The sequence below is a fragment of the Furipterus horrens genome, unplaced genomic scaffold (genome assembly GCF_987537825.1).
Source record: "Furipterus horrens unplaced genomic scaffold, mFurHor1.1.pri manual_scaffold_8, whole genome shotgun sequence".
Classification (NCBI taxonomy): domain Eukaryota; kingdom Metazoa; phylum Chordata; class Mammalia; order Chiroptera; family Furipteridae; genus Furipterus; species Furipterus horrens.
In genome coordinates this window covers 38,391,848-38,407,413 of record NW_028327178.1, presented here as the reverse complement: position 1 = coordinate 38,407,413, position 15,566 = coordinate 38,391,848, and the positions used below count along the sequence as shown (strand labels likewise).

The 15,566-nt window shown below is 40.3% G+C and overlaps 1 protein-coding gene across 1 annotated transcript in view; it reads right to left on the bottom strand.

The window, feature by feature from the left end:
• The window catches only part of NPC1 (NPC intracellular cholesterol transporter 1), a 58,158-nt gene that overhangs the window by 25,694 nt on the left and 16,898 nt on the right, over nt 1-15,566 (bottom strand). The window contains exons 5-10 of the mRNA XM_090285725.1: nt 9,264-9,431; nt 8,218-8,467; nt 6,463-6,536; nt 5,536-5,906; nt 4,165-4,391; nt 1,276-1,376 (exon numbers count right to left, since the gene is read on the bottom strand). Coding sequence (XP_090141851.1) covers nt 1,276-1,376; nt 4,165-4,391; nt 5,536-5,906; nt 6,463-6,536; nt 8,218-8,467; nt 9,264-9,431 — 1,191 coding nt within the window. The remainder of the gene's footprint in view (nt 1-1,275; nt 1,377-4,164; nt 4,392-5,535; nt 5,907-6,462; nt 6,537-8,217; nt 8,468-9,263; nt 9,432-15,566) is intronic.

The following is a 15,566-nucleotide window of genomic DNA, read 5'->3' as shown; positions in this document are numbered from 1 at the left end:
TAGTAAGAGTGCAGAATAGAAACAAATCATAGCAAAAAAGTAAATAAAATTTAAAATGAAAATAAGAAGAGGAAAGAAGAAGGTAAAATGGATTAAGGGACAGGAGGAGTAAATATGAGACTTGAAGTAAACTATAATATGAAAACTAGTGACTTAATATATACAGACTTGAAGGACAAGAAATGAATTTTAAAAAGCTATGCAGGAGAGAAAAATACTCAAATCATGCAGAAGACCGCAGTGGAATTTGCTTGGTAGTACCTGGTTTTTACCACTGCCTTCTCTTTCTGGACCCACCCCTGGTGATGTCAGATTGTGTCTCAGTCTGCCTCTAAGCAGCCTGTTCGAGACTACTGTGATCCACATCTGTGGCTCTCTCCTTCAGTTGTTAATCTAGTCAATCTGTAACCAGCAGTCAGGCTTACACACCACAGGGTGGCGCAGAGTAATTCCTGCAGGCAGATCTATTGCTTACCCTCAGGCTGATACCACTTGGAGGGGAATGGTCCTGAGTAAGATGGCTCCTGCAGACTGGTGGATGACTCAGCACGGGGATCCTATTGGATACTCCCTCAGTTCTCACCCCAAAGCCACTGTTCCCAAACTCTCAAGTGTCTCTAGTCCACTCTGCTCCCCTTTGCTACAGCTCAGGGTAAATGGCTACGAATGATATTTTATGCACTGGCCCTTTAAAAGTCTCTCTGTGTCTTCAGCCATCTCTCCCTGTCAGACAGGAACTCTGCCACTTTTCACAGCTGGACGTTATCTGGGTGCCTTTTTGGCTGTGGTACTGTAGGCTGTGGAGGCCATCCCTGGGTTTAGACCCCACACTTCTCAGGGGAAAGCCCCCAGCTGCTGAAATATCCCTCCTGCACCTCCACTGCAGCCCATGGGAGCCTACCCAGCCCTCTTTCGCACTCCATACTGGTTACCCTGTGGTGAAGAGTCTTCTTTCATATGTTCATGGTTATAAGGCCTCCCTCTAGCCACCACTCAGTAGGTCATTCCAGATGACCTCTCCACTATTCAGCTGCAATTGTAGGCTGGTCCTGAGGGGAGGTCAGTGCAGCTCTCACTTACTCCTCTGCCATCTTGGATCCCTCCCCATATCCCATTTTTTTAAATTCAGGGAAAAAAATTATATTTGAAATTTAAGAGCTAGGAAATAAATAAGAGTGCTCAATTTATGAAACCTTTATGATTACCACTTGACTGTTAATAACAGAACCAAAACTACTTAATCTAATAGGAAAAGCAAAAGCTTCTCTCACTTACCATCATAGCCTCCTAACACAAGCCACGGGAACACTGGTCCACCAAACGTACCCAGACAAGGATCGTGAAGCACACTGGTGTCATTCAGAGAGGCGGGAGCCCTGCCAAAAAATTTAGAGAACAGCTCCCAATTAGAACAAGCTTCAGGACATCAGAGACCTAAATGTTTATACAACTAACAGTTAATCAGGCTATCCTATTTTTTAATCATGTATTCAACAAAATATTTAAATATTCTAAACACAGCATGGGTCCCGAGGTTCCTTTGGTGAATAATATAATATAATTTAGTGCTTGCCTTGGGAAGCTCGGAATCACTGAGTTAGAGGCAGGGAAATAGAGCATGATGTGACTCACATCACTCGCTGCCTGTTACACAGAGAAGCAACTAAGAGAGGGGAAAACTGTCTCTAAAAAGAGGAGGCATGCACAGAACCAGGTCTCTAAGGCCGAGAAAGATTTCACCTGGAAGGGAGAAATGAGGGTGTTCCATGCAAGTACAATAGTGGGGGGCAGGGATGAAAGAGCGAAAACAGGCATGTGAGAGAGGAGAGAGCAAGAGAGTGGTAGTTTGAGGAACAACTCCTGTGTCTAGAACATGGGGTACCCATGAGGGAGGGGTTTCCAAGAAAGGGGTATGGACCTTGAAAGTGACAGATATGAAAAAAGGATTAAGTGTCATGCTAAGTAGTTCAAATTTTTCATCCTGCACACACTGGAGCATAATTAGAGACTGGGAGAAAAGGGTCATGGGCTGTTTTACAAAGATAACTCTGGTGCAAATTGGAAGAAGGTTTGCAAGTGGGAAAGAAAGGGGACACAGGGAGACCAGTCAGGAGGTTTGTGCAATGGCCCAGGCCAGGGACAACCTGGAATGCAGTGAAGACAGATAATCAGTGAGAGGGAACCAGCATTTCAGGACAGATCACATGCCAGAACTCTGCTGGCCATTTGGGGCAGTTCTTGAACACAGTCCGAACCACCACCCTCGAGAGCCAAAGGATAGTGGGATCAGGTCCCAGACACCAGGTCATCTGCTTGGGGCAAACAGACTACAGGGCTGCAGCCAGAAGCTGAGTCCTTTCACCCCACAGCCTGACTCCGCCTCCACATCACAGATTTGAGAGCTCATCCCGAGGTTAAAAGTCGCAAAAATTACATGAGGAAGAATTCAGGGCCACAGCCTCAAGTCTGAGTATCTGGTAGATGTTGAAGCTATTACACAATACAGGGGAAAGAAGCAGGTCTGGGAAGCCAGGTTTGCCTTTCCGGCAGGACATCTAGGGGGAGAAGCCCAGGAAAAGTTGGAGGGTAAGGAGGGCAGTGAGAGCTGGACACACATACATGTAAGCACACGCCAAGCACAGATCCTGCCACGCAGGACAGGAGTAGCCAATAGCAGCGTTCCCACTCCTAAGTGCCCCACTTAGATAAAACACAAGTCTCGTGCACCTCCCCAATCAAAAAATTTTGTTGACTTTCATTTCGTACAAGAGAAAGTAGTTGCTCTTCTTTAAATATAAAAATTATAGCCCTGGCCAGTGTGGGTCAGTTGGTTGGAGCATTGTCCGTCACATAGGCCAAAAGGTTGCAAGTTAGATTCCCAATCAGGGCACATACCCAGGTTGTGGGTTATATCCCTGATCAGGGAGCATACTATAAGGCAACCAACTGATGTTTCTCTTTCTTTCTCTCTACCCCTCCCCCACCCCCTTGAAAGCAATGAAAAAAAATGTCCTTGGATGAGAATTAAAAAATAATTATATAATATTAAATTTTTTTCAAACCATTCACAGCTCCCCTGTACCACCCATCCAGTGGAAAATGCTGGTTTAGGGTATATGGACATATACCTTTTGTTTTATAGGATGTTTTCAGAGGCAACCTCCTTGAAATAGATTATACACAGCCCAACCACCTAAAGTGTCATATTCTAGTAACAAAAATAGACAGAACTTAAGGCCATCAAACCCAATCAGAAGTCAGTGCGCTCAACTCTTGGGATGTGGTTAGTTGACCAGTGCACTCAAAGTAACAGAGAATACCCATGATGAAGAAACAGCCATGGTGACCGACTGGCTGGCTGAACAACAGTCCCTAGGCCAGATCAAGTCCAAAGGAAAGGGCGTTCGGTGTTGGTAGGCCCATCCATCATAAGTCACAGGACAAGCCTCAGATCACCTCAGAGGTCACCAAGCACAGCTTCTCTGTGACTAACCGAATTATAAGCACACTCTGCCCAGCGAGACATACCTCCTTCAGGAAGCAGCTTCTCTACCCCCAGTCTAAACCTGCACTCCAATGCTGCCCCCCACTCCACAAGGGGACGCTGCATGTTTTAAAAACAATTCAATGTCAAAATATAAATTTATATTTGAAAGACAAGAAAAAGAACTATAGCTTTTTTTTTTGTAAAAATCCAGCTCAGGAAACTTAGGGGGTGGTGTGGTAGATGAAACTACCTGCTATCAATCCAGGCATGAGTTAAAGGCCAAGAGGTACCCACTGCTCCTCAATTATACATCACAAAAGCTCCACCCCAGGGCCTTTGAACTTACTGCTCCCTCTACTTGGAACACTTTTCCCTCCAATATTCACAGGCTCCCTGCTTAGATTTCCCTTTGAGCATGTCTCCACTCCCTTCAAAGCAGGACCCCACCCCACCCCGCCCCCCTGCTCCCTACCCTCTATCTTCTTACCTGGCTTTATCTTCTCCATAGCGCCCACCTCTACCTGGCATTAGAGCACATATCTATTTGTTCATCATCTGTCTCCCTCTGTTGGAACACCTGCTCTATTTGCTCAGTGTTAGGTCTCTAGTACCTACAAAGGTGTGTAGCAAGTGCTCAAATATTGGTGGAATGAATGAGTGACGATCCTGCCACGTACCGTACGCAGTACAGAAAGTGCGTGTGGTAATCCGCATACACATAGAAGATGTCCCCTATTTTGTGGTCCAGCATGGAGTGGCTGTTCTGGAAGTAATTTAACACACTCATAATGGTGCAGTTCTTGTTATAAGGCGAAAGAGGGGCCAAGCAGATGTCTTGAAGTGTCACAGTCTCATTGTTATAAGATGCAGTAATGTTTTCAATGGCTGTTTGTAAGTCAAGAACCTGAAAAAAGATACAAATCCAGAAACACATCAGATTTCTACTATTATTGCCCTGAAGGATCAGAAGATACAAAGTATCCAAGGAAAATCCTTCCTCCAACAGGGAGAGGACTAAGTCACACTATGGTAAAGTGTCTGATGGCACCAAAGGCCCAGTGTTAGCCATGGTGACCCTATTTCGATGTGTCCAGAGAGATGGGGTGGTGACAGCAGTACCAAGCCAGATCTCAGTGCAGAGCACACGAACACCGCCCCTCCCACCGGTCTCCAGCAGTGACCAGCAGTGCCAGAGGGGACACTGGGGCAAGTTGCCATGTCTTTCTGACGCTTACCTCACCAAAATCATACCACCTGCCTCCTTGCTCCATTCTAGGATTATTTATGCATATTCTCGTATTTTCTAACAGAGAATACACTGCTGGAGATAAGTAACTGCTGTGCATCTTCTGCAACAAGTTGGGAAAAAGCTACAGGCAGTCATTGGTGGGGAAAAGATTCTATTAAAGTCTTGGGACCATATCAATGTTTCAAGACATCAGACTTTCTGTAGGCAAGACCAACATTTAAAGAAAAAAACCATATGGTTGTGTAACCCTTTGTTAAAAAAGAAGTGGGATGCAGTTTAAGCACAGATACATTTCTCCCGGGCAAGTGTGATAGGGGAGAACAGGATGGATCTCGTCCCAAATATGTCTCTCAGCAAACGTAGGAAATGATACCCTCACTTCTTCAGGAAGATCAGCAGTGACCCAGGAGCTCCTCCCTAGGTTCCCAGGACAGCATGAAAGCCTTCAGTCCTTTGAGTTCTAGCATATTACTTTCAATCACCAAGGGAAAAAATTGCCTAAGTTCCTAAGGGGAATTATAAATACATTCTGCTTCAATAGAGAAATGCTCATCTCAACTTCTAGAAAGAAGCAAGACCTACCATATGCAGTAAATACAAAAGCAGTCTATAGCAAATTTTTCATTAAGTTCAACACCTTTCATTCACTTTCTTGAAAATTCACTCTGTTTACCATTAAGATTTTCAAAGTATATCACTACATTCAGCCCCAAACTCACAACCAGTAAAACTGGTCAACATGTAAAAGCCAACAAGCCACCGTGTTCCTTGGAACTGAATTTTGCAAAGAGCAGATTACCTGGTGCAAAATCTCTATGTCAAGCGGAGGTCCAAAGGGCACTTCGGATCCTGAGGGGTACGGCTCATAGGTGTGTATGTGGGTGTGGGGGGCCCGGATGATGAGCTGCTCTGTGCGGAAAAAGGGCCCAAAGTGGGTGTCAAAGTACTCTTTTTCCAGACGTGCCTGGCTGCTGGGAGCTGACCACAGGTCAACTGGATTGGTTGTGACTTGGACAAACATCAGGCCTGAAGAACAGGCAGCAATGAAGATCAAGGAGAAGAAAATGACGCAGCCAGGGTTTCGGACACAGAAGGAGCCCCACTGTGTGAAGAGCTGCCTCAAACAGCCCTCAAACATTCCACCAAATGAGTCGCAGCAGGACGCCTCCCCTAAAAAGGTGGGAGAGGAAGAGAGGGTGGAGGTTAAGAGGTGAGCCATTCCTGAAAGTTGGAACAAGGAAAACATTAGCCATTTTTGCACCTGGCAGGAATCCTGCCTGCTCTAGGGATGTGCATGAGAGTCCCCCCACCCCACCCCCTCAGCCACCTAACTGCTCTGGGAGCCACCCTTCTTGCCTGCTTACCCCACAGAGGACTGATGCTCACATATAAACCTCTGAAAGGCAAAGTTCTCTGGGCACTCTGTCCAAGGCAGTTCCCATCAGCCTTTCCTGCTATTCTGGCTCTCAGCCTGCTAGGTTAGCGCCTCCACAGCTCTATCCCAGTCCATCATTATTCTGTTGCTGTTATTAATTACTTGGTTCTGATCTGCCACCCTGACTAGGTTGTAAGTGCACAATGGCCAGGACCTGTCTGTCTTGATCACAACTGTGTCCTCAGCACCAGCAGGGTCTATCCCAGAACAGGTGCATAAACACTTGTTGAGGAAATGAACACCTATGCCAACGTAATCCTAACCCTTTTATGTAAGTACAAATGTGCCTACCTTTGTCACTGGCATATATAGGAAAAGCTATATTGCTATCGATGGGGGTGTACTCGGAGACAAAATACCGTTTTCTGAAAAATAAAAGCATATGAGTAGTATCAGTGGATTTCAATATAACAAGGCTATTCTTCTGACATTCCCATAATCCCTTTAAAAGCTTACTTCCTTATCCTGCTTTTTTCTTCCCTAATTGCCACCTTATTTCACCTGAGTTCACAAAGTGTTAGCATAGTCTCAACATATCTACTCTAAGATATTTATCAACTACAAAGAGACAAATAGTAATTTTACAGTGGAGAAACCTGGGAGAAAGACACCATCTTAACCAAGTGATCAAGGTTAACATAACTGGTAATGGGACATACCGACATCATGTGCCTCCTGGCAGGTTATACTGAGAAGGATGATATTCCTGGTCAAAAACATAAAACCTCAATCTAATCATGAGAAAATATCAAATAAAACCAAATCGAGGAACATTCTACAAAATAACTGACCAGTACTCATCAAGATTTTAGGTCATAAAAGAAATGGAAAGACTGAGGAACAGATCAGAGGAGACTGATAAAACACAAGAAGTGAGTGCAATATAGGATGCTGAAAAAGAAAAAAGGTATTAGGGGGAAAATTGGTGAAATTTTAATATAGTCCTTAGTTAGCTAATAATCATGATTTTGATAATTATATACTATGGGTTATGTAAGTTGTAACATTAGAGGAAAGCTGGGTGAAGGATATACATATATACAAGGTCTGTCCTGGAAAATTCCAACCATTGTTAATATAATGAGAACAGTTTGCAAGACACTGAGTGAGCATGTGTACTGTGTGGCTGTTGCATTCAAAATGACTGAGTGAGTAGAGCAACAAATCTGCACCAAATTTTGGGCTAAGTTTGAACACCCTTCTGCAGAAACTATTCAGATGACTCAGAAGGCCGCAGCTATGGGCAACTGGTGATTGGTAGCTTCATCACAACAATGTGCTCACTCATGCATCACATCTTGTGTATGTGTCTGTATACACACACACACACACACACACACACACACAAAATATATATATATATTTTTTCTTTTTTGGGGGAAACATCAAATCACCCAGGTGACTCAGCTATCCTACAGCACAGATGTGGCGTCCTATGACTTCTGGCTTTTCCCAAAACTAAAATCACCTTTGAAAGGGAAGCGATTTCAGACCGCTGATGAGATTTCAGGAAAATACGATAGGGCTGCATATGGTGATTGGGAGAACTGTGTGAGGTCCCAAGGGGCCTACTTTGAAGGGGACTGAGGAGTCATTATCCTACATACAATGTTTCTTGTATCTTCTTCAAGAAATGTCTATTTTTCATATTACATGGCTGGATACCTTCTGGACAAACCTCACATATATATATGCAACACATATACATATATATAGGATTATACACTACTATTTCTGTATCTTTCTGTTAAGTCTAAAGTTATTTTAAAATAAAAAGTTAAATAAAATAAACTGTCCTAAGTCAAGATGCAAATATCTAAAGGGACTATAGTATTACATTTAAATAGATTTGAACCAAATTCGGCTCCTAAGACTTTCTTTTAAAGATTGGGTGGTTACTGCACGGTGCTTATGAATTTATGAAATGGTTTTAACGCAGATAATTGCTTCCTATTCTAATTAACCAAGGTCTGCCAAATAAAAGTTGGAAGTGCAACTTAAGTAATTTTGCTCTTCTTACTCTGAAGGACTAACAAAACAGCTTACCTGTAGCACCAGACGGCAAAAAATGCTCCAAAAAACATGAGCAAAAACGCCATGTAGGTGATCCACATGATGACATACATGGCATCCAGGCCCCAGATTCTCCAGGGATGGGGCAGTGGCGGTGGCTGAGGCTTGGGGCCACAAACAGCAGAACAGTCCTGGCAGCTGCAGGGCCCGGTGACCTCATCCACAGACTCGGCACAGCCCTTGGTGGCGTTGTTCATGGGCTCCATCCCATGGTATGGGAGATCTGCAGCGAGGATTGTGCTGAGTGAATGTCTCAATTTCAAAAACACTACAGGCCCTGGCTGGTGTGGCTCAGTGGATTGAGTGCTTGGCCCATGAACCAGAGGGTCACTGGTTCAATTCCCAGTCAGGGCACATGCCTGGGTTGCGGGTCAGGTCCCCAGTTGGGGTGCACAAGAGGAAACCACACATTGATATCTCTCTCCCTCTCTCTAAAAATAAATAAATAATCGTTTTTTAAAAGGGCCTAAAAAAACACTACAAAATTTGTATTAAATCACATTTAAATTGAATGACAAGCACATTGAAATACATAAGACAACTGGAAGAATAAAAAGGACTGGAGGTTTCTATTTGATCAAATTGTTTTGCTGCTTAGTCCTATAAAATTTTAAGTTACTTCAATAACTGAGCACAGATAGGTTTTGTTACTGAAGCTGAGTACATCACTTGCTAAGGTAAAGCTTCAATCCTGTCTGATTTCTATTGAGGAGCTAGTTTAACATTATTTCAAAGCTCCTGAAAAGGCTTTTGTAATAACTTTTGGTCTTTTATTTTTTAAATAAAAAACCAGCTTATTCTTTCAACTATGTAGCAATATCTGAAGGCAATTCTTCTTTCTCCTCCATTCCCATTCCTAGACCCTAAATTAACCAGGGGCAGGATAAATGCTCTAGTTACCTCTCCCACTGGAGGGACATTCCAGGAGCTAGTTACCTGAATTTATCTTCATATTACAATTCAAGGCTCTTGGGCTTTAAAAAACATAAATACACAACCTTGTGAGTCTTTACGCCTACCTGAAAAAATGGGTGTGATGGTGAAAGGTGCCTGGCCATTGTCCTTATTGAACATGTACTCGATCCAGTTGGTGGCATTGCAGGCTTCGGCCTCCTTCCCACACAGGAGTCCCAGGGCTTTGTCATTACTTGAGGGGGCCTCTACATCCCTGCAGGCATTGTACATTGCTAGCAGAAGAATAAGGGGAAAAGACTGAAGCATCATGTCACTTTAATTCACCAGGAGAGATCTTACAAAGGCCTCTCATACGTGAACTTGGAGATCCACATGCACTGCAATCAGAAATTAGGGACAGGAACGGGGACAATGAACACTCAGGGCGGAAATGCAGATTACCCCTGAAACCAGCTTATCACACCTACTCGGCCAGATTCCAAGTAAAAAACATAATAAATTGGTGGGAAAGGCTTACGTCATCCCATGTCGCTCACAATATCTTGGAGCAGTATTATGCCTACTGTACTGAGACTGAGGAAGAGAAGCTAAGAACCTTAGTGCCTGTTCAGTTAATAAAGCTGGTTCCAGGAAACTATCCAGCTGGAGAATTATGGGCACTTACAGGGGAGAACTGGTTTTAGGGCAGAGGTCACAGGAGAATGAATCTGCTATTTCCTTTTTATTTTAGTACACATAAAGACAGCACACTAAATAAAAATAATAATGTCCATGGCATTTTGCACATAAGGAAGTAGTGGCAATGAGTCCTGCATTAATATTTATTCACGAGCCGCTGCTTGTTAGAAACTTCCCAGGATCTTCTTCTCTAAACTGTAAGGAGATACCCATAAAGTCATTGTGTTTTACGCTCACTTCTGAAAGACATTTGAGCTAGAGTGATAGTTATCTTCTTTAGAACTGCGATTATTCATTGCCTTCTGGCCTCTATAGTTGCTGGTAAGAAAATCTCTAATTGTCATTCTTTTGAAGTAATTTTTTTTTCTACTTGCTTTTAAATCTTTGTCTTTGGAGTTTAAAGTTTTTCTAAGCTATATTTAGATATGTTTCTTTTTTTAATAGCTTTATTGAAAGATAATTCACAGACCATATAATTCGCCTACTTAAAATTGCAATTTAATGGATTTTAGCATATTTATAGATATGTGCAACCAACACCACAGTCAATTCTAGAACATTCTTATCACTTTAAAAAAGAAACCCTGAACCCTTTAGCTAATGTTCCCCTAACTCCCCACCCCCTCAGGCCCCAAGCAACCATTAATCTACTTCTGTCTCTAAAGATTTGCCTGTTGTGGACATTTCATATACATGGAATCATGTAATATATTATCTTTTGTCACTGGCTTTTTTCACCTAACATTATGTTTTCATAGTCCATCCATGTTGTAACATGTATGAGCACTTCATTCCTTTTTATGGCCAAATGATATTCCATCATATGAATATACCACACCTTGTTTATATATCAGCTGATGGATATCTGGGTTTTTCCACTTTTGGCTATTGTGAATAATGCTGCTATATTTGTGTACTGTTTTTGTGTAAACATGTTTCATTTCTCTTGTGAGCGAAACTGCTGGGTCATACGGTAAGTCTATGTATAACTGTTTCAAAAACTGCAAGACTGTTTTCCAAAGTGACTGCACCATTTTACATTCCCATCATCAGTGTATGAAAGTTCAGATTTCTCCACATCCTTGTCGACATTTGTTTTTTTGACTTTTTGATTCTATCCATCCTAGTGGGTGAGAAGTGGTATCTCACTGTGGTTTTGATTCCATTTTCCTGATGACTAATGATTTCAAGCATGTTTTCATAAGCTTATTGACCATTTGTCCTTGGAGAAATGTCTACTCTTATCCTTTGCCTGTTTTTTATTTTTCTATTTATTGTTAAGAGTTCTTTATATATTCTAAATTCAGATCTTTTATTAAATACATGATTTGCAAATATTCTTGCCTTTTCTTGATGGTGTCCTTTGAAATACAAAAGAATTTTACTTTAGTTTTTGTTCCTTGTTGCCATGTTTTTGGTGTCATGTCCAAGTTTTACTGCCAAATCTGAGGTCATGAAGATTTATCCCTATGTTTTCTTCTAAGAGTTTTCTAGTTTTAGCTCTTACATATAGATCTCTGATCAATTTTAAGTTAATTTTTGTATATGGTATGAGGTAAGGGTCCAACTTCATTTTTTTTAATCCTCACCCAAAGACATGCTTATTGATTGTAGAAAGAGAGGGAGGGAGAGAGTGAGAGGGAGGAACATTGATACAAAAGAGAAATACTGTTTGCCTCTTGTATGAGCCCTGACCAGAAACCGAACCACAACCTAGGCATGTGCCCTGACCAGGAATTGAATCCGCAATCTTCTGATTTACAGGACAATGCTCCAACCAACTGAGCCTCACTAGCCAGGGCTCCAACTTCATTCTTTTGCATGTGGCTATCCAGTGATCCAAACACCCTTTGTTGAAAGACTATTCTTTCCCCATTGAATGGTCTTGGCAGCCTTGTCAAAAATCAGATGACCACAGACATATGGGTTTACAGTTGACTTGAACAATGTGGGAGTTGCTGGTGCCTCCCATACACTTGGCCCTCTATATATGCGGATTCCCAACTGCAGAGTTGACCCCCGAACAACATGTACTTGAACTGCAATGGTCAACTAAACTGTGGTCAATTAAAACTGCATGGGTCAGTTGAAAAAAAAGTCCACATGTAAGTGGACCCACACAGTTCAAACCTGCATTGTTCAAGGTCAACTGTATTTTCAAGTCTATCTCATTGTTCTATATGTTTACTCTATTTCAGTACCAAACAGTTTTGATTTTCATTAGTTGGTAGTGAAATTTGAAATAGGAAAATGTGAGGCCTCTTATTTTGTTCTTTTTCAGGATAGTTTTGGCTAATCCTGGTCCCTTGCAAATCCATGTGAATTTTAGAATCAGCCTGTCAATTTCTACATAGAAGTCAATTGGGATTTTGATAGGAATTGTATTGAATATGTAGGTCAATTTGGGCAATACTGCCATCTTAAGAATATTAAGTCTTCTGATCCATAAAGATGGACATCGTTCCACTTTTAAGAGCCTCTTTAATTTCTTTAAATAATGTTTTATAGTTTCAAAGAATGTAAGTCTTGTACTTCTCTTTTTAAATTTACTCCTAAGTATTTCATTCTTTTTGATACTATTGTTAACTGGAATTATTTTCTTAATTTCACTTTCAGATTGTATATTACAAGTGTATAGAAATACACTTAATTTCTGTATATTTTATTTCTTTTTTAAGATATCTGGCTTAAAAATTCATTTTCTTTTCCAAAGTCTAAGGATTCATATCTCATCCATACTAGAAAATCCTCATCTATTATCCTTTTGCTTATTATCTCTCCCCGACTCTCTCTTGTCTTTTTCTGGAGCGCCTCACTTTATCTCACATGCCACTTCTTTAATGATCTTTATAACCCTCCTGTTTTCTGGGTAATTCTATCATATCTTGCAGCTTACCATTTGGTTTTCAGGTTTTTATTTTATTAAGTATTTCAAGCATACAAAAATTATGGAGAATACAATTGCCATTTACTCACCACCCCCACTATATCAATCTTACTATTTTACATTTGCATCAACATTAATAAAAAAAACAAAACTACTGACTACCCTCCCTATGACCATCCTCCCACAATCCTGAATTTAATGTTTGCCTTTCCCATGCATGTTTGTGTACTTTTATGATATATTGTATCCATAAATATGTAGTACTGTTTAATGTAAACAACATACTGCATATATATTCTATAACTTATTTTCCATCAATATTGTTTAAGTCATTCACATGACTGTCATAACTCTTATTTGAACAGTTTTAAGTATTCCATTATAGACTATGACTATTCTCCAATATATTATCCATTCTCTTAATTGGCATTTAGTGTCTCTAATTTTTTTTAATGGACTTTATTATTAAGAGCAGTTTTAAGTTCACAGTAAAATCGAGCAGAAAGTACAGTTCCCATATAATCCTGCCTTCATACAAACACAACTCCTCACTGTCAACAGCACCAAAGTAGAACATCTGTTACAAGTGATGAACCTACACTGACACGTCATTGTTGCCCAAAGGTCACAGTTTACATTAGTGTTCACTCTAGGTATTGTACAATACGTTCTATGAGTTTTGGCAAATGTATAACTACACGTATCCACCGTTATAACATCAAACAATAGTTTCAGTGCCCTAAAGAGCCCTGTGCGCCTCCTATTCATCCCTTTTTCCCCCCATCTCCTGGCTACCATTGATCTTTTTCTTGCCTCCAAAGTTTTGACTTTTTTAGAGTGCCACATATAGTTGGAATCATACAGTATGTAGCCTTTTCAGGTTGGCTTCCTTCACTTAGTAATATGACTCTAAGGTTCCTCCATGTCTTCATAGATTGAGAGCTATTTTCTTTTTAGTGCTGAATAATATTCCATTGTCTGGATATGCCACTTCAACCATTTACCTACTGAAGAACATCTTGGTTTCTTCCAAGTTTTGGCAATTATGAATAGAGCTTCTATAAACATACATGTGGAGGTTTTGTGTGGACATACATTTTCAACACTTCTGGGTAAATACCAAGGAACATGACTGCTGGATGGTATGTAATAGTAGTTTTAGTTTTCTAAGAAATTACCAAGCTGTTCTCCAAAGTGACTGTGCTATTTTGCATTCCCTCCTAGAATGGATGGGAGGTTCTTGTGGCTTCACGTGCTTGCCAGCATTTGGAATTGTCTGTGTTTTGGGATTTGGCCATTAAATAAGTGTGGAGTCACATCTTATTGTTTTAATTTGGAATTCCCTAATAACACATGATGTGAAGCATCTTTTCACTTGCTTATTTGCTATTCATATATCATTTTGGGTAAGGTGTCTGTTCAGATCTTTTATCCAGTTTTCAACTGGATGTTCTCTTTCTTATTGTTGAGTTTTAAATTCTTCATATATTTTGGGTAATAGTCCTTTATGAAATAAGTCTTTTGCAAATAGTTTTCCCCGGTCTGTGTTTGTCTTCTCATTTTCTTAATGTCTTCAATTTTTCACAATCACAGAAATGCTACAATAAGCATTCTTATATGGCTCTCCCTATTTATATGCACTAAGAGTTCCACTTAACATTTCTAGGATGAGGGTACATTTATCTTTAACTTTGCCAAGCATTGCAAAATTGTTTTTTAAATGGTTTTCAAACACTTCCACCAAGTTATTGGCATTCCTATTGTTCTGCATCCTCACCAACATCTGGAATTGACTAATTTAATAATTTGTGACAACCTTATATATCAAATGGTAGCTCACTGTTTTAACCCACATTACACTGATTCTAGATACTCATCATTTATATTTAGTAATATATATCATTTCACTTATGGTTTCTGCTTTTCTCACTCGTCTAGAATCTTTCCTCCTCATCTTAAAGTCATAAAGACATTCTATATTTACTTATAAAAATTTCCAAGATTAGGATTTTTAATCTATACATTTTTAGTATAATATGCAAAAATGAAAATTAGATGAATGGAATAATCAGTTGTCTCACTCCATTTATCAACTAGCTCACCTTTCCCTTAATGATTTGTAACAACACTCCTGTTATATGGTATCAGCCTTTCATATGCATGCTTCTGTTTCTAGACAGAATGATCTCTCTCTGTTCAGGAGGTTGTCTTTTATGTCACATCCTTTGGCAAATTTATTCCTAGGTATCTTACTTTTCGTTGCTTTTGTGAACGAGACTTTTGGCTATTAAGTTTTTTTCTGTTACATTTTTAAATTGATCATTACAATTAAAATTATATGTTGTTCTTCTAATCAACAACTTTGTTAAATTCTTACTCTCTTATTGTATAATTTATTCTTGGGCACATTCTTTATTTAGCAGTGTCTGATCTGCTGCTTATCTTTTAGTCTATTTAGAGGACTGTTCTCATTAATGGATCCAATTGGTTCTATTCCTAATCTGTTCATTCTCTTCCCCTACTATCTTACTCTTTCAGAATTCTTTCATTTCAATGACTTTCAATAAACATTATGTGGGTTTTTTTAGGTTGTTCTATTATTTCTAGTTATTGGGTACCCTTTCCCCAGTTTGTTATACCTGCTTACTTTCTCTTATGGCCATCTACTTCTTCATGGTCAAAATCTCTTCTACGCCATCTAGTTCTACCCTTCCACCGCCTTCCCCTCAGTCTTGTAGTAATTCATGAAGTTATACATTTCAGGCCTAATAGAACCACAGTTCTATGGGTTTCTAAAATGTATGGAAGTAAACTTGCACATACTAAAAATTCGCATGTAGGA